General features: G+C 31.4%; 1 protein-coding gene across 1 annotated transcript; it reads left to right on the forward strand.

Annotated features, from left to right (window-relative positions):
- The first annotated feature begins 278 nt into the window (after window positions 1–278).
- On the forward strand, window positions 279–18,127 carry LOC117177977 (synaptotagmin-11). The gene is made up of 5 exons (XM_033369132.1): window positions 279–457; window positions 6,386–7,083; window positions 9,851–10,009; window positions 11,285–11,602; window positions 14,487–18,127. The coding sequence occupies exons 1-5, from the start codon at window positions 406–408 to the stop codon at window positions 14,604–14,606; spliced, it is 1,347 nt and encodes a 448-aa protein (XP_033225023.1). The 5' UTR covers window positions 279–405; the 3' UTR covers window positions 14,607–18,127.
- Window positions 18,128–20,159: the final 2,032 nt, after the last annotated feature.

The raw sequence follows: 20,159 nt of genomic DNA on the forward strand, positions 1-20,159 counted from the left end.
GCAAAAATCGTAATTATATTACAAGTCACTTTTTAAAATAGTAACAAAGTTACCCTAAAAGTTACAAATAAAGTAACTTTTGAGTAACTTAGTTACCTACAACAAGTTACTTCCCAAACGTAATGCCCGCCCTTAAGGGAAATGGTCCATCACGGAATTTCGAAAAAGGGGTGCTTTTCCAGTAACTAATATAAAGTGACAAGTGCGTCTCAAAGAGTGTTCTTCTCGATGGAAACTTGCGCGCAAGCTCAGAAGGCCTATTGATCCGTTTTTCCAACGTTCTATGATCGTGGTCTCCTCTGTCAGTGCAAGGTGTACGCTCTAAAAATCTACTCTAGTGTTTCTCACATCGAATTATAAAATCAAAAAACCCGGATACAGTGTTTTCTCCCAAAAAAGGCCACAATGGGAGGTCTTCTTTATGACGACGGTCCCATCATCAAACCTGTCGAGTCCGGTGAGTGTTGATGATAATGGCAACCGGTTGATACCATCTCGAAAATCGGGCATCCAAAATAAAAAGTGGCCCATCGTCATTCCTCGAAATATAAATAATTTTACTCTCAAAATCCTTCCTAACCGTTAAAAAAAATTGCACTGACGATTTGCAATAATGCACCTCAAATTGATGAAAAGTAATGTCTAATGTATACTCAAATCGCTGTTGGATGAGTCATAGTGAGAGATAGAGATCCAGTTTTTAACCATTGGGTCCATCTTTGAAATTTGATGATTGGTCTTTTGATTCGGTCTTTAAAAAATATATTGATAAATTGAACAATAAATAATTGATACATTTTTTAGTGTTTTTATTATTATTATCTTTTAGTGGTGCATATGCTCCTGATGCCAATGACACATGGAGAAGTCCAGTCGCCATTGTAATCACACCCTGTTATATATGTTGAAAGGAAATATTATTCGGGAAAATTTTAGCAATAAATTACTTAAAATGGTGCAATTTTTTAGGTCACATAAGTAATTCAGAATGAGTAATAGATATGGGCAAAGGAAATGTGTATATCTATTTAGGTAGAAGGGAATATTGTTCCATAAGGAAAATTTATGACTGCAGAAGGATGATGTCAATTCCGATAAAAAAATTTAATGGCGTTATTTAAAATTGAAGAAATTTGAGAACTATCGAAGAAAAAAAAGTTCTTTTCCAAAAGATTTATGTTTTCCAAAATTATTATATTTTAGAAGATGACTTATGATTTTAGAGGAATGTAAAGTGCGTTCTATAATCTGTTATTTTATGCATTTAAAAAAATAAGGTTTAGACATTCAGAATCAAGAAAAATATTTCCATAAAGATTTCTGAATATAATTTACACTTTTTACAGATAAATTTAAAATGATTTCTTTACGTTTCTTTATTTTTAAGAAGAATTAAATTATCTTTTCACAAACATAACATTTTAACAATACGTACGTCTTTAGAAATTCTGAAGTTTTTTAGAACAGCAATGTCCTTTAAAATGCATTCTTAGATCAGGAAAGAAAGACACCATTTCTTGAAATGTTACAGAGTTTTTTTTAAGGTTTCAAAATCAATTTTACCTTCTTAAAAAAGCATAATGTTTTTCAAAGTTATGAGATTTTTGGAAAACAATGATATTTGAATCTTTTTTCTTTTAGTTTGATGGATCAATAAATTTATTAAACTCTCGACTCAAATAATTTTGGATAATGATTTAAGTCCAATAGTTATCTTGTATTTTTATGAAAAAAAGAAAACTGTTAAAATTGAAATACATACATTTTGTAGTTAAATAAATGTTGGTTAAAAGAATGTTTGCTTTTGAAGTCAATAAAGTTTCGATTTTCCATGTCCAAAATCCAGGACATTTTATGTTCACTAAATGTTAAATCAAAATAATTAAAAGAAAGATTGGAGAACAATATTATTTGATTTGTTTTTTTTATCTAGAGTTAATATAAACATAACATTCTGAGCATTTTTAATAGAATGATCATTTTGTAAAAAAACTTATTTCGAGAGATATTCTAGCTAATAAAATCAATATTCATTTTCAAAAAATTGATTTTTAAATAAAAATTATACATTAGGACGTATCGAAAAATTAAATACTTTTTTTTTGCGTAGGGCTAAAAAGTTTCTGATATGAGCCAAAATAACTCCCGAAAAAGATGAGTCCTAAAGAAAAGGGAAAAATAAAAGATTTGTCATCGTCAAGAGGTCCAAAATTATTATTTCTGATTCGGATAAGCAGTAAAAATGTATATTGTTTCTACATTGTTAGTATAGACCCAATGGAAAAATATCATGTGTTCTCAAAAAAGTGTCCTGTTTTCGCGCTTCCATTTTAAAGTGACAGTTAATCGTGAAATTGGAAAAATATTACATATTTTTATCTATTACAAGCTCAAATATGGTTATTTCTGATCCAGATAATCAGTAAAAATGCACATTGTTTCCACATGCTTATACACATACTAGATATTTAAAAATATTACAAGCTCAAAATTGGTCTTTTCTCAACCGGATGAATGGTATAAAATTTACATCGTATCCACATATATTCCTACTTAGTACAGATACAGTGGAAAAATGTCCTGTGTTGAAACTTCCATGTTAAAGTTACAGCCAATCGTAAAATTCTAAAAATATTACATTTTTTAACTAATACTATTACAAGCTCAAAAATGGTTATTTCTGATCCGAATACACAGTAAAAAATGCATATTGTTTTTAATGCTTAGTGTAGACCCAATGGAAAAATATCCTGTATTCGCACTTTCTCGTTAAAGTGACAGTTAATCGCAAAATTGACGACATATTAGATATTTTTAACTATTTTAAGCTCGAAAATAACGATTTTTGAGCTTATAACATTAAAAAATATCTAATAGGTCGTAAATGTTAGGATCATCTGTTACTTTTACATGGAAGCGTGAACACAGGACATTTTTCCATTGGGCCAATACTAAGTATGTGGAAAAATATGCCTTTTTTACTGCTTATCCTGATCAGAAATAGCAATTTTTGAGCTCGTAATATTTGAAAATGTCTAATATGTCATCAATTTTACGATCACCTGTCACTTTAACATGAAAGTGGGAACACAGGATATTTTTCCATCGGGTCTATACTAAGCATGAGGAAACGATATGCCTTTTTAGGGCTTGTCTGGGTGGAATATAACAATATTTCAACCTTTCTCGATGAGAAATCTATTATTATTATTATTCTATATTTTGACTTATTCCGACCTTAAGCGAACTGAGGACTTTTTTTAAGGGTCCATCATTTCCGGGAGTTATTTTGGCACCTTCCAGAAACTTTTTAGTCTCTCCCAAAAACGAAAGCAGGATATTTAATTTTTTCATGCGCCTTATTAGACATTCTGTAGTAAAATAATTTTAAATGTATAAGACTTTAAAAAGATTAAAAAAGTTTCATCTCAAATAAAATATTTATAAATTACAAATTAGGAACTTATAATGTTAAATTTGAGGCCCATATTACTCACGGTTCAAATTTGAGCAGTGTAATTATTTGACTTTTAAGTATTTGATTTTTCAAATTAAGGAACTTCCAAATACAGGGCTCGGACTAAATAGAAGACTTTAAAAAAGTAACTTGATGAATAAAAATACACTATTGAAATTTGAATTTGTAAAATATTGTGTCCATCCTAAAACTTATAAGGTTTTAATTAATTTATTGAGGGAAAAGAAAATTATAAAATAAAATTTCTGTGATAAAAAGAAACGCCTGCTTTCAACTCCGCTGGGATTTGAACCCAGGACCTTTTTGGCGGACGACTGCAAACAACGAACATTCGTTCGGCAAGCGAGCTTCCTGGGCTCGAAGCCCAGAGGAATTGATCGGCACACCTTTTTTATATAAAATTTTATTTAATTTTATGGCTTGCATCTAGCAGAATGCTTTAAAAAAAGCCACATTAGTCGCATCAAAATACAATGAAATTCGCAAGGAATTTTTTTGCTGACCAATTTAACATTTTACTTGACCGTTCTAAATTTTTTCTTTTCTGTATAAAAACAAACTTATAGCAAGCAGATCAATAATCTTAATGCAAAATTATGTGTGTTTATAAATTTATTTTAAGTAGTTTAAGTAATAAGTCATAGAGAATTTTAAAATAAACATTAAACCAAAAAAATACAGAATTTTCAATGAAAAATAGTTAAATGAGGCAAAACAAAAAACGTATTTTGAACAAATTAGTGGAATCCTTAACAAAAACAGAATATTTTTCAAGCCAAAAACAGGAATTTAGAAAAAAAGGAGATTGAATTTTCAACGAACAAAGTTTTATGAGTCAATAAAGAAAAATAATTTCAAATGAAGTATTGAATTTTTAAGCCAAGATCACGATTTTCTGCCAAACATTTGAATTTTCAACCCGAAAATATGAATTTTATAAGAAAATCATTGAATTTTCAAGACAAAAATACGAGTTTTTTAATCAAATTTGTATATAGAAAAATAAGTTTCTGTAAACAAATTTTGTAACCAAATTAAATAAATTTTCAATTAACTAGTTCAATTTTCAAACTGATGAATTTTAAACCCAATTTTTATCAGAAAAGGTGAATTATCCGCGAAAACTGGAATAGTCAAATTTTTATTTAGAGATGCATTTATAACTATAATAATGAACATTCAATCCGAAAAAATGAATTTTTAATCAGATAGTTTAATTTTAAATCCGAAAGGTTTGAAAATTTAATTTTCTGCCAAAAACACAAATTTTCAATAAAATTGTTTGTTGAATTTTTACCTAAAACAGATTTTTAACTTGAAATAGAATGGTTAAATTTCTGGACAAGATAAATATTCGACAGTAAATGGAATAGTTAAATTTTTAATAACCATTTTTTTTTTAATAGAAAGGATTATTAAAAAAAAAATTCGACCAAAAGGATAGATTTTCAATCAAGAAGATTGACTTTCAATAAAATAGTTTAATTTTTAACAAAATACATGAATTCTCAACCAAATATGTATTCGAATTTTTAAAAGAATTTTCCTCCAAAAAGATAAAGAAGTCATGAGGAGGATTATTATTTTACCACAAAAGATGCATTTTTATCAAAACACAGGACTTCTCAATTGAGTAGTTGAATTTTCAACTGAAGATAAATTTTCAATGAAATATGGAATAGTTTAATTATCAGTTTAAACCGTCAACAAACAGTTGTGATTTTTAACCAAAAAAGATGCAATTTCTACAAAAATAGATTGATTTTTAACAAAGAAAAAAAACAATTTTAACAGGATACATGAATTTTTAACTAAAAAAAAAATCAATTTTCCATCAAAAATAGAGTTGTCAAATTTTCAGTTAAAAAATAAACGAATTTTTAACCAAAAAGTTCAACTTTCAACCAAAGAAATTATTTTTAACGAAAAATATGAAGTTTCAACTAATCAGATTACTTTGCTACCAAAAAAGTCCAATTTTGTAACACAATAGTTAAATTTTCACCTTAAAATAAAATAGTAAAATTTTCGAAAAAAAATGAATTATCAATCAAATAAAATAAATTTTCTACTGAGAAGATTAAATTTATTTAAAAAAGATAAATTTCCAGTTAAAAAAATTAATTTTTAATAAAACGACAATAATTTTAAACTAGTGAGGGAAATTAAAAAAAAAAGATAAATTTTCTACCGAGCAAGTGAATTCTTAACAAAATACATGAATGTTCAACCAAACAAGGAATAGTTGAATTTCAAGTTAAAAAAATAATAACTTTCAACAACAGAAAAATAATTTTAAAAAATTCAACAAAATAGTTTAATTTTCAACAAATAAAAACGTTTTTCAACAAAAATGATGGATCATGAATCAAAGAAATAAATTTTTAACAAAATGGTTCCACTTTCTACTAAGTAGTTGAATTTTCAACTAAAAAAGATAACATTTTAACGAAAAATGTAATAATTGATATGTCGTCTAAAACATATTTTAATTTTTAACCAAAAGAGTTCAATTAAAAAAGAACGCGGAATTTCAAGAAAATAGTTAAATCCTCAATCAAAACCAATTAATTTTAAAATCTGTAGATTTGAGTCAGTTGATATGGTATTTTTGCAGGTCAGGCTTTTCCTGACATTTCCTGATCAGTTTTTAATTCCCTGACTTTCTGGGATTTCCTAACTTATATCGACCAGGATTCAGGGACTGCCAATGATTTATGTCTTAAATTTTTCAATTCTTGAGTATATTTGCAAATTTTTCCCCTAATTATTGGCCGTCATTTCATTTGTCATTACTCTAAATCCCAAGAAATTTACATTTGGAAGAATTAAATTTGAAATTTCTAAAAGCCCCTTGAAATAAAAAATCTTTCCAAACCCCCCTAAATTCAAAATTCTTGTCTTCAGTTTCGACAGCGGCACTCATTGGATCATGTGTCGGAACCGCGACCGTAGTCTGCGCCGTAGTGATGACCTGGTGGCTCTGTAGACGACGAAGAGAGCACACAAAATTGAGTTCAGACAAGTCCCTGGCTTTCAGACCACCTCACCGGAAGCCCACTGCCGTTAAAAGTCCCGGAAGTGCAACCCACTATCTGAAGAAGAGTCCCAGTCCAACTGGACCAGCTAAAAGTCCTCCAGGATCTGGAGGACAGAGTCCCAGTCCCACCGGATCTCAGCATTCTCAACCCAATAGCCATGGACCTCAATCCCGGTCACCTCAAGATTCCACATCTCCGGCGCAAACACCTTCTGGCGAAACTAGCATGGCTATCGAAAATGAAAAAGACAAGGCAGAATTGGAAATCAGTGAGAAGGTGGACCGAGGAAATGGGATCATTGTCGATTTGAATAAAGGTGGTCTTGGTCAATTGGTCTTCAAATTGCGCTATCTTGGTGAACAAAATGCCCTGGCAGTCACTGTTGTGAAATGCAAAGGTTTGCCAGCTAGAGGAACGCATAATGGAAGCAGTGATCCCTATGTGAAGCTTCAATTGCTGCCTGATAAGCAACACAGAACCAAAACTAGAGTCTTGAGAAATACGAGGGATCCAGTTTATGATGAGGACTTTACTTTCTTCGGAATTTCACAGAGTCAACTTCAGGTAAGAAACTTGTATTGGGCAATGAAAACATTCCAGGGGAATTGTTTCCAATTCTTTTAGGTTCTTCTTACTGAAGAACTGAAAAAGTGGAGAACTTAAGAACAAAAGATTGGAATTTAAAACTATAATCTTCAGTTTCTTCAGTTTTTATCTAAGGTTCACCTAACAGAAAAACTGAAAAACTAAAGAAATGAAGAACTGAAGATTGTAATCTTTAGTTTCTTCAGTTTTTCTCTAAGGTTCTTATAACAGAGGAACTAGAGAACTGGACAACTGAAGATTGCAATATTTACTTTCTTTAGTTTTTGTCTGAAGATTATTTTAACAGAAAAACTGAAAAATTGAAGAAGTGAAGATTACAATTAACAAATTGCAATCTTCTGTTTCTTCAGGTCTTCTCTAAGGCTCTTCTAAAAGAAGAACTGTAAAACTGAATATTGCATTTATAAATTACAACCTTAAGTTTATTTAGTTTTTTCCTACAAATGTTCTAAAAAGAAGTGGCCAATTGAAAAAATGATGATTGCAGTTTACAATTGCAATATTCAGTTTTTTTAGTTCTATTCCTAAGATTATTCTAAAAGAAGAACTGGACAATTGTAGAACTAACGTTTGAAATTTCAAATTTCAATCCTCTGTGTCTTCAGTTCTCCTCTCAGGTTCTTCTAACAGAAGGACTTCAGAAATGAAGATTGCAACTTGAATTTGCAATCTTCAGTTTCTTTACTTCATCCCCTAAGCTTCTTCTAAAAGAAAAACTGAACATTGCAATCTTTAATTTATTCTGTTATTCTCCTAAGATTCTTCTAACAGAAGAACTGAAAAATTGAAGATCTGAATATTACAACTCAAAATAGCAATCTTCAGTTTCTTCAGTTGTTCTTTAAGGTTCTTCTAACAGAAGGAATGGAGAGGTAAAGTTTGTAATTTAAAATTACAAAATTTTGTTTTTTCTATTCTTCTCGAACGTCCTTCTAACAACAAAATTTGAGAACTGAAGAAATGAAGAACTAAAGACTGCAATTTTCAGTTACTTCAGTTATGCTCTAAGATTCTTCTAAGAGAAGAACTGGTGAGCTAAAGTATTGAAGAACTGAAACTAAATTTGATTAAATTTAATTTAATTTGATTGAAATTAAACATTTCAATCTTCTGTTTTTTAAGTTCGTTTGTGAGATCCTTATAACAGAAGAACTGGACAAATGAAGAAGTAAAGATTGAAATTTAAATTTGCACTCTTCTGTTTTTTCAGTTTGTCACTAAGTTTTCTCTTACAGAAGAACTGAAGAGTTGAAGATGGCAATTCAAAATTGAAATTTTCTGTTTCCTCAGTTCTTCTCGAATGTTCTTCTAAGAAAAAGAACTTGAGAACTGAAGAAATGAAGAACTAATGACTGCAATTTTTAGTCTCTTCAGTTCTTCTCTGAGGTTCTTCTAACAGAAGAACTGAAGAACAGAACAACTAAAGATTGCAAATTGAACAGAAGAACTAAATAAGTGAAGATTGAAATTTAAATTTAAATTTTCAGTTTCATCGGTTCTCTTCTAAGGTTCTTCTAACAGAAGAACTGGTGAACTAAAGACCTGAGGAACTGACTCCTCTCCTTCCCTACTTTTCCTTCCCTACCTTCAACCTTCGCCACTCCAAACTTCTTCTTCCTCTGCTTCTCATTCTCAGAAGAAGGACTAAATAACTGAAGATTGAAATTTAAATTTTCAGTTTCATCGGTTCTCTTCTAAGGTTCTTCGTACAGAAGAACTGGTGAACTAAAGACCTGAGGAACTGACTTCTCTCCTTCCCTACTTCTCCTTTCCTCACTTCAACCTTCGCCACCCTAAAATTCTTCCTCCTCTGCTTCTCATTCTCCTCACTAACCCAGTTAACACTCCCTTCTCCTAATTTTTTGCCCATCCATCACTTCTCAATCTACTCAACTAGACTATCCTAATAACCCACCCCTCTCTGCTCATCTACACTCTTAATCATTTCCTATACTTGTCCTCACTCTCCCATCCATTTCTCGCCTCTATTCTTCCTTCTTGCCCTTCTCCTTTCCAAATTTCCTACCTCTAACTTCACCCTTCGCTCTCCTGAACTTCTTCCTCCTCTACTCCCCACTCTCCTTTTTCCCCAGTTAACACTCATTTTTCCTTCTTCTCACTTCTCATCACCATTCTCACCGTCACTTCCCGTACTTTCTCTACTCCTTCCCTACTTCTCCTTTCCTCACCTTACCCTTCGCCACCTCAAACTTCTTTCTCTTCTGCTTCCCATTCTCCTCACTTACTCATTTAACACTCCCTTCCCTCCTTTTTTGCCCATCCCTTACATCCGACCCTACTCACCCACACTAACTTAATACTCCTCCCCTCGCGCCCCACCTACTCTTTTAATCATTTCCTATACTTCCCTCCATCTCCCATCCATTTCTCGCCTCTATTCCCCGTAATTTCCTTTCTCTTTTCCAAATGCCCCTCTTCTCACTTCACCCTATTCTTTTCGAAACTTCTTTCTCCTCTGCTCCTCACTTTCATCACTTCCTCAGTAAACCCTAATTTTTCCTACTTCTCCTCACTTCCCACTTTCCTTATCACCCTACTCACCCATACTGCCATAATACCCCTGCCTTCACTTCCCACCATAACATTTAATAATTTCCCTATTTCAACTCTCCCCCCTTCATCCATAATTTCCTACTACTCTAATCATTAGTTCTTCAGTTCGAAGAATTTTAAGCAATCTCATCAACTTAAACTTCTTTTACAGAAAATCAGTCTTCACTTCGTGGTGATGAGCTTCGATAGATATTCACGAGATGATATTATTGGAGAAGTGGTTTGTCCTTTGACGTCAGTATCTGATCTTGAAGATGCAATGAATCGACAAATATCCTTGTGTCGAGAAATCTGCCCTCGAAGTTTAAAGGTATGTATAATCAGAATTATTTAAAATAGAATCTTTCTCCAAGAAAGAAAATTTAAACTGAAACATAAAAAATTTCCCCCTTTCAATTCAAAACTTCCCCCCCCCCCCCGTATACTCAGTAAAAATGCTATAAACGAAAAAAAACCATTTTATTCCATTCAGAAAAACAATTATTAATTTAAATTTTCTCCCGTCGACAGTCGATAAAAGTCTTGAAAAAATATCGAAAAATGGCCTTTTGCAATTGAGAAAAGAATTGTTGTCCCTACTCTATAAACATCTTGAAAACAATCAATTTCTATCTTCCAAGTCAGAATAAATTAATAACCAAAGCTTACTCCGTTCTAATTTATTTTAAAAAATGTAAATAAAATATTCACCTTTTATGGATCAGAAAAAATTCTTCGCTTAAACTCAATAAAACTGCCGGAAAGAAGAAAATGGACGCTCCAAATTATGAAAAAAATGTCATCCTTTACAATCGAATAAAAAGGTTACAAGCAAAAAAAGGGCCTCATGAAATTCAGAAAAATTGAAAAACAAAATTTCCTTCCTTCAAACTCGATAAAAATCTTGAAAATATAAAATGGCCCTCTGCTAATTCAACAAAAGGGTGCCGCACTCCTACAAAGAAGGGTTTCGAAGCCTATTAAAACATCTATAAATTCAATCAAACCTTCGTCTTCTACATATTCTCTTCACTACTCCTCCTACTTTCCCCTCTCCGATACTAATTCTCCTCTACATACTTCATCCTTCGCTACACCACCCTTCCCAGACTTCTTCCCCCTCTACTTCGTACCCTCCCCACTTCCCCATTTAACACTCCTCTTCTCCTACCCCCTTGCTCCCCCATAATCACCCAGACTATTATAATACCCATCCTCTCGCTTCACCTCACTTTGCACCATCAGCCCTTCTTTATTTCCTTACAGCCTCCCCTCATTTCCTTTCACTTCCTCATCCCTCGCTCACACTACTTCCCCTTCTATCATTTCCCATTACTTTCCCTTCTGGGAAAAAGTACGATGGATGGACAGACCACACTAAAAAAAAACCTCGTCTTTACATTCGGAAAAACTAAACAGTAACAACATTTCTTTTCTTTCTTTCTTTCTTCTTTTAGAAGTTTCGAAAATTTGTTTTCAATTCCTGATGAAAAAATAAATTCACGGTTACATCCCGGCCCAGTAACCACCCTGCATAATTGAAAAAATCCCACAGAGACCAGTAGAATAAAAAAGATTAATTAAATAAATGTAAATTCTGTTGCAGATTCAATCTCAAGGAAGAGGAGAATTGTTGGTATCCTTATGCTGGCAGCCAGCAGCAAGTAAACTCACTGTAGTGGTTTTAAAAGCTCGTAATTTGCCAAAAATGGACGTCACTGGTTTGGCAGATCCCTATGTGAAAATTTATCTTCTATATAATTCGCAACGTATCGCAAAGAGGAAGACCCATGTCAAGAAACGCACTCTGGACCCAATTTTTAATGAATCCTTCGTTTTTGAAATACCGAATGGAACCGAAGGTCTCAGCAAGATCAGTCTTGAATTTGCTCTTCTTGATTGGGACAGGGTTACCAAGAACGAGGTAAGTTAAAAAAGCATATCTTCCTGGAATATTTAACAAATAAATATATTGCATTTTCAACAAGATAGTTGAATTTTCAAGCAAAAAAACTACTCAAAGCAGCACCGCGCACCTTCAAAAAAGAGTTTCGTAGCCTATTAAGAAGTAATCAAGTCGTTCAAACCTCCCCCTCCTATACTTTCCCTACCCTACTTCACCTAACTTTCCTACTATCAACTCTCCCTACTTCCTCTCCAATCACTGCATTTCTTCGATTCCTCTTCCTTTCCCTACTTTTTCCTCCTCTAATTCTCCCTGTCCACACTCCCTCAGCCAATAAATCCTTTCAACTACTTTTGTTCCCTGCCAACACTTTCCCTCCTCCCATCACTATTACTATCCTATAAGCCCTCCCTTCCCTTCTCTCATTACTCTCTCCTTACCCTCCACTCTCGTCTCCTACTTTCTCTTCCCTCACTCCACTCTTCGCTTCCCCTCCCTTAACTTACTTCTTCCTCCTTTACGTTCCTGTCACTTCTCTCTCAATTCAAATCATTTCCCTTTACTCCCCCCCTCTCAATTCCAATTATTTCCCTACACTTCCCCTGCTCCCCCTCACTTTTCTTACATCCCCTTTACTTCCTCTACTTATTTTCTGATCACGTTCCCTCTACTGATTACCCCTGATGCCCCTCCCCTTATTCTCTCTCACTTTATTTCCCTTACTTCCTTACCCTCATTTTACTTCACTTTCTCTTCCGTTATAAGCCCGCATTTCCTCTACTTTACCTCATTTCCTCTCACTTCCACTACTTACCCTTCCCTTATTTTCCCTCCTGAGAAAAAGTACAACGGATTGGCGGACACGCGCCCGTCCTTATAAGGTGTTTCGCCCGGGGCTAGGAAACTTTAAAAATAAAAAAGACAAGTTTTCAACCAATTATTTGAATTTTCAATCTGCATAGTGAATTTTCAACTAAATGGTCGAATTAAAAAAAAAAAAAATAAAATCCAACCAAAAATAGTTGAATTTTCTATCCAAAATTTTTTCAACAAGATACTTGAATTTTCAACAAAGTAGTTACATTTTTAACAAAATAGTTGCATTCTCAACAAATTGTTTAATTTTCAACTAAAATAGATAAGTTTTCAATCAAAAGTGGAATAGTTAAATTTTCAGTAAAAAATTGTTTAAAAAAAAAAACGAATTCTCAACTCAACATATAATAGCTGACATTTGAAACAAACGAGAATTTAATTATTACTCAAAACTATTTTAATTCAATTGAAAAAAATAATTTTCAACTAATTAGTTGAATTCTCGACACAAAAAGATTAATTTCAAAACAAAATATGAAATTTCAATGAAGAAGATTAATTATCTGCCAAAAAGAGACTTTTTCATTAACAAAATACATAATTTTGCAGCTAGATAGTTGAATTCCCAACTAAATAAGATAAATTTTTTACCAAAAATAGAATAGGTAATTTTCAGTTAAAAAAATGTATTCTGAACAACAAAAAACGAGTTTTCAACGCAATAGATTAATTTTTAAATAAAAAAGAAGAATTTTCTACAAACAGTTACATTTTCAGCGAAAAACTCCATTTTTATCTAAAAAATATCAATTTTCAACTCAAAATAGAATAGTTAAATTTTCCATAAAAAATTTATTTTCAACCAGAATGGTAAATTTTTTATCAAAGTAGTTGAACTTTCACTCGCAAATTCTTGCATTTTTAAATTAACAAGATGTACAGTGAAACCCTTCAATAGTCCTCCTTTCTATAGCCCTTCCGAGAATTGACGCTGTGCCGCAGGTAGGTGTAACAGGTGCTGCGCGGGATCTGCGGTTATCACTTAGGAGAACACTTAAACGTGAACAAACAAAAGCGGATCGGACTATAATGAGTTAGCCGTCACCTACCGATAGTCCCAAAATCGGCACTATAGAAGAGTTTCACTGTATTTTTAAGTGAAAAATAAGAATTTTTTACTAAAAAGTTGAATTTTCAGCAAAAAATTTAATTTTTAACCAAATTGTTGAATTTTCCAAAAAATAATAGAATTTTTAACCCGCAACAACGAATTTTCAACAAAAAACACGGTACTTTTAATCCAAAAAGGCGAATTTTTGCAAAAACACTTCAATTTTCAACTGGAAAATTCGAATTTTCAAAAATTAATTTTTTAATTGCTTCAACAAAATAGTTAAATTTTCGACTAAATAAATGTATATACAATCAAATTAATTTTCAACAAAGTAGTTGAACTTTCAACCCAGCAGTTAAATTTTCAAGCATGAAGTTGATTTTTACAAAAACAACAACAAAATAAATAAACAGTTTTAAAAATGATCAAAGTTTCAGTAAAAAAAAAGGATTTCCAACCAAAAAGAAACGAATTTCCATCAAACTAGTCCAATTTTCAACCAGCAAAATTGACAGAAAGTACATTTTTTAATCAAAAGTTATAAATTCTGATCCAAAAGTATACTAGTAGACTTCCCAATGAAAATTATTTATCTTTCGATGCAAAAACTTACATTTTCTTATTGAATTCTATTAATTCAGTTTTCATTTAGGCGAAATAAAACGAAAAAAAGAAAAAGTATCTTAAAAAAATTTGGGAAAGAAGAATTCATTTCAAAAATGAGTAAGGTCTGTCTTTAGATAAAATCACTAATTTTCATTTTGTCTAGCTTTAAAACAAAATTTTAGTAACGTTTATAGTGTCAATGTGTACAATAACGTGCTATGTTACTACCCCCCCCCCCCCCCCCCCCCCCCCCCCCCTCCTAAACATCATTATTCAAAGCTGAAGATTTTGCAATAACACTTCTAATTTTAAATTTTAAGCTTCAATATTATTTCAAATTTTAATCTTAAAAAAATTTGCTTTCAGGTCATTGGGCGATTGGAGGTTGGTGGTCCTAAGTGTCAGGGATCAGCTCTAAACCACTGGAATGAGGTTTGCACATCGCCGAAGCGCCAGATCGCCGACTGGCACAAATTAAGGGAATAAAAACTTAATCGCTCTTTATCACTTTTCGCGAAATTCTCATAAACGCGCCCCAAAACATTTTTCCATATCTATAAACCCGTGAAATCAAACACCGAATTCACCCACGAAAAGCACAGATTTATAAAGGTGTCTTATTTTATAAACATAACTATACTCGATGTGTAATATCCGGCTTCAGATCTGTGCAGCTTCCGTTTGTAAAATAGAAAACAAAATATTGATAGCTAAGGTCGAAAGAAGGGTAAGAAATTTATTTAGCGTCGACTTCCAAGAAATGCCTAAATTTGAAAGCTTTCGACGTTGTAGATATATTTATAAAGTATTGGAAATATCTTCAGAAAGTCTTTTTTGAGATTCAACAGGATTCCGAATGTGAAGAAGCAATCACGTTAAAAAAAGTCTCGAATTTTTACAACTTCTTCTTCTAGAGAAGAAAAATATCAGGACTAAAAATATTATTCATGGGCCCAGGGAGCGGATTAGAGCCACTGAGAAGTTAGTTGAGGAGCGCAGCTCAGCTCTCACACGCGGAGAACCAATGGCCCGGCAGAGGCGGTTGCGTAGCAATGCGCATGTCTGTCGTGCGCGCGCACGCTTGCCGCTGGTCTAACAGGGGTTCTCCGCATGTGAGAGCCGAGCTGCAATCGTTTGCTAACTTTACAGTGGCTCTAATCCATTCTCGTTTGGACTAAATATTTACATTTTATTTTCTTTTACTATTCACACTTGCAGACTTCTAAATTGTTGGGACTTTAATTTCCGCAACAGATTGAAATTTTATTCCCAGTAAAAATTTGCGCCTATAAATAATTAGGAGCTATAATTTTCTTCTCTGAATGAAACCTTGATTGGTGTTTTGTCAACTCAAAGTTTCAAAGAGTACAAAGCTTCTTCCATTCCACTAATCGATGGAACAATATCGTAAGAGATATTCAAACTTTTATCACTCGCTGATAAAAAATTTAGTAAACCAAGTGACGACGTATTCCATGTAAATGGCATAGTTAGAATCAGCCCAATGTCATCTCATCGGATGTAAAATGTAAAATGTGGAAAATTTGTTTATGTGTCATTCCATTACTATATTTCTTACCAGCGGAGAACGCCAATTGTTAATTTAAGTTTCGGTTTACAATTTGTTGAATAAAAAACAGTCATATGCGCTATTTACGTCGTTTTTTAGAAAATCTACTTTAAAATTTTTGTCAAATCATTTAGAGTTTGGCTAAAGACACTTCGGAACAGCCGGTAGCTCAGACAGCAGCGCCGCGGCTTCATAACCGAAAAGTTACGTGTTCGATTCCCGTTGTTTGCATTTTTTAATTTATTTTTTTTAATTTTCATAAATATAATTTCCTTCAACAATATTTAAAAGCTGTACAAATAATAATTTTGTAATGCCTTTAAATAAATAAAAAAGACCGGGTAGCGCTGATTGAACAAGGAACCTTCCAGCTATGAAGCCCAAACGCTGTACTAAACTGCCTGAGCTACAGGCCGTTCGGATATTTTTTTCGGCGGTCTCCCCTTGTTAGCAGATGGAATTACTTTCTCTTCCCTTCTGAGTAAAAAAAAATACAAAGAGATGAATTTTCGATATAAGCGTAAGATAAAAACGTGTATTTGAAAATGGTAAGTGATAATCGTTAATTGATAAAACGGTTATCAATCAAGGAGAAATTTTTAAAAGGCGAAGAAAGTAACAGCCTCAGAAACAGAGATCAGTATTTATCACTGGATACTTTCATCCTACATTAATTATTTCAGATCCATAACGGGTTTTTATTAAAAAGTAAATATAATTTTAAAAAGGTGGTAAATATTGTCGGGGGTGATTATTTAATATCAATAATTAAGGATTCCAATTTTTTAGAATAAAAAGTAAAAAAAGTCAAAGTGGTTTTGAGATATCAGAGGTTGCTACTTTCCTTTCTCGGATAAATAAGCGACCTTTTCTGTAAATATGTAAGTGATGTTGATGAACTTGTATAATTATAATCGCAATTTATTTATATTAATTTATCTATCAACTGTTTTCTAGTATTATAGAAATAAGTTAAATTATATTTTTTGAGCTAACTTGCTTTTCTCACTTTTAGCCAACGTTCTCGGGTCTGGGAAAAGGAAAGGAACCAGAGTTTAAGAATTTTTTTTCAAACGTCGATATTATTTTTTCGCACGAATGTCAATTTTTGCAGCAACGCATATTACGAAATAAATAATCTTGTGTATTTTTTATAGTAATTTTCTGCGATTCTTTAAGCAGTTTTGAAACAAAAAGAGCAAGCCCAATAAAAGTAAAAAGTTTGTATTTACTCAGGGAGCAGATTACATCCACTGTGAAGTTATCCGAAGAGCGCAGCTCGGCTCTCAATTGCGGAGAACCGACGGTCCGGTAGAGAAGGGATGGCGAAGAAACGTGTGCGCCCGGAGTGCGCGCGCACACTTGATGTTGATCTAACACATGTGAGAGCCGAGCTGCGCTCATCACAAAACTTCACAGTAGCTCTAATCCGCCCCCTGTAATAATTATTGTTTGAATTGTACAGAAAATAATTATGAATTTTGCATAACTCAGATGTTATCTCATGATTTTTGCGCTTCAAGTGGTAATTAATATATGGTAATTAATGTGAAGAGAAGAATAGATTTTCTATTGGAGAGAGATGAGTCATTCTAGTCATTGTGGTAAGAAAAAGTACCTTTGAGGGAAAAAAAGTTGAAAGTAAGTCGAGCGTTAAAAGTAAATCACAAAAAGACTCAATGGGTTATACTGATTAACGATAAAAAAATACTGAATTATATCAATAGGCATAATACACGAAATTTAATAAAGTTCAAAAATGCATTCTAATCGAGAGTGTCATCTATCTACTTAATTGCTATACTGTAACGATTAAAAAGTACGTGCGTAACAAGTTAACGAGTAGGATAATACTTTAGGACAAAATGTGCTTCGTCTTCTGATTTTACAGAGTTAAAAATTCGATAGATTTATAGAGAGCGGATTAGAGCCTGTGTAAAGTTAGCTGAAGAGCTCAGCTCGGCTCTCAAATGCGGAGAACAGTCGGAGTGGCAGGGAAGCAAAGAGCGTGCCCGACTTGCGCGCGCATGTTTTTCGCTGATCTAACAGGGGTTCTCCGCATGTGAGATCCCTGCTGCGATCGTCAACTAACTCCACAGTAGCTCTAATCTGCTCTGAAAAGATTTTAGTGAAATATTTAATATGTCTAAAAAATTAACTCTGCAAAATCACGAAATAATTCAGCTCTAACACTCATTGATTCTCGAAATGGAATCTTAGAAAGCATCTTGCGATTCAGAGAATTCCATTTTTATCATTTAAATTATTACTTACTTTTCAGTTTGGCAATTAGATTTGCCATTTCTTTCTGGTAGTGACATTTCTGAATTGCTTGATGAATTGTCTGGGATTCGAGAATACAAAAAAATAAATGCGTACAGCATTCTGTGTAAACAGATTTTAAGGCTGTGCCGTCAATAAAGAATTTAAAAACAAAGAAATGATTTTTTTTCTTTCCTCAATTCTCGCACTCATTGCTGTTGAATTTTTTTGCAGAAGATTTTAAAGCACAATTGTGCAGTTTTGCAAGATTAAACAATTTTACTAAAAGTTCGATAATAGTAGATACAGAACAAAATGTAGATTTTTGAAGATTTCGAACAAAAAATTTATAAGTTGAAAAAAATAATAATTTTCAAAGGTTTTCAGGGAATAAAAAATTTTCTTAATGTTTCGATGAACATTTCAAATGATTTTTTTATTTGCCAAAATTTATTTTGAGAGAATATTTAAGAAAATTTGAAAACATTCTAAAAGATTTAAAAACCGTTAAAAAATAATGTGATCTTCGAATTATAACGTTCCTAAGTTTTTTTACTTTCTTAACTTAAAAATATTTTTTTGTTAAAACTTTTAATTTTTTTCAAAATTCGTCTTTTTGGTTTTAAAATTCATTTCTTTTTGTAGTCATTTCATCTTTCTTTGGTTAAAATTGCAACTTTTTGGATTTATTGAAAATTTGTATCTATAATGAAATTATCTTTAATAACATTAAAATAACATTTTAATTGGAAATTTGTATTTTGCAAAACAGGGGTTAGCAGAAAATTCATGTATTTGGTTAAAAATTCATATCTACGGATTTTTTTTGGATTTGGATTATCTGTTTCAAGATTAACATTCTTATTTAAATTTTATTTGAAATACCTTCAATGCTTAAAAATCTTTTTGAATTTTCCCAAGAATTTTAGGAAAATTATATTTATATAACCTTAAAAACAAAAGATCTTCAAAAGTGAATTGTTTTAATGATATCATTATTATTTGATTTTTTCCTCTTGGAATTATAATTTTCCTGAAATTTTTGTTCTTTCTTAGCTCAAAAATCTTTTTTTGTCAAAACTTCAAATTTTTTTGTAAAATTCGTCTTTGGTTTAAAAATGTATCTATTTTGGTCGTAATTCCATCTTGTTTTTATTAAAATTACAATTCTATTGATTTATTTAAAATTTAAATCTATATAAAATTATCTGTAATAACATGAAGATATCATTTTACTTGAAAATTCAACTATTTGGTTAAAAATTCATATCTCTGGATTAAAAAATTTGATTTAAAATTTGTAGAAAACTCGTCCTGTTTTAGAAATATTTAATTTTTTTGTTTGTTAATAATACAACTGGTGGAAAATTAATATTTTGAGTTGGGAATTCAACTCTTTTGTAGCATTTCTTTTCTTTTTTATTTTATTTGGATTGTCTGTTACAAAATTAACTTTTTCATTAAAATTTTTTTTAAATACCTTCGATGCTTAAAAATCTTGTTGAATTTTCTCAATAATCTTAGAAAAATTATATTTCATAACCTTAAAAACAAATTAACTTTAAAAATTGTTTTAATAATATTATTATTTATATGTTTTATTATTATCATTCTAATTTTTACCTCTTCGAATTATAATTTTCCTGAACTTCTTTTTTCGTTCTTAACTCAAAAATATTTTTTGTCAAAACTTAAATTTTTTTTGCAAAATTCATCTTTTTGGTTTAAAAATGTATCTATTTTGGTCGTAATTTCATCTTGTTCTTATTAAAATTGCAACTTTATGGATTTATTTAAATTTTATATCTATATAAAATTATTTTCAATAACAATGAAATATTTTTATTAAAAATTTTTTTTCACCAAAAAAAATAATCCTTTTGGTAGAAAATTCAACTATTTGTTTAAAAATTCATATCTTCGGATTAAAAAATTTGTAGAAAATTCGTCCTGTTTTGAAAATATTTAATCTTTTTTAGTTAAAAATAACTTTTAAAGAAAATTTAAAAAAATATTAAAACATTTTAAAAAATTTCTTAAAATGTCGAACAAAATCTGGAATATTTTAAAGAAATTCTTTTAATTTTGAAAGATTTTTCCATATTTTATGAATAATTTAAGTTAATTTAAAAGATATTTAGGAATTAAATACATTTTTAAAAGATTAAAAAATATATTAACATTTTGATACCATTTCCAAAAATTTT

This window comes from Belonocnema kinseyi, chromosome 8 (assembly GCF_010883055.1).
Source record: "Belonocnema kinseyi isolate 2016_QV_RU_SX_M_011 chromosome 8, B_treatae_v1, whole genome shotgun sequence".
Lineage (NCBI taxonomy): Eukaryota > Metazoa > Arthropoda > Insecta > Hymenoptera > Cynipidae > Belonocnema > Belonocnema kinseyi.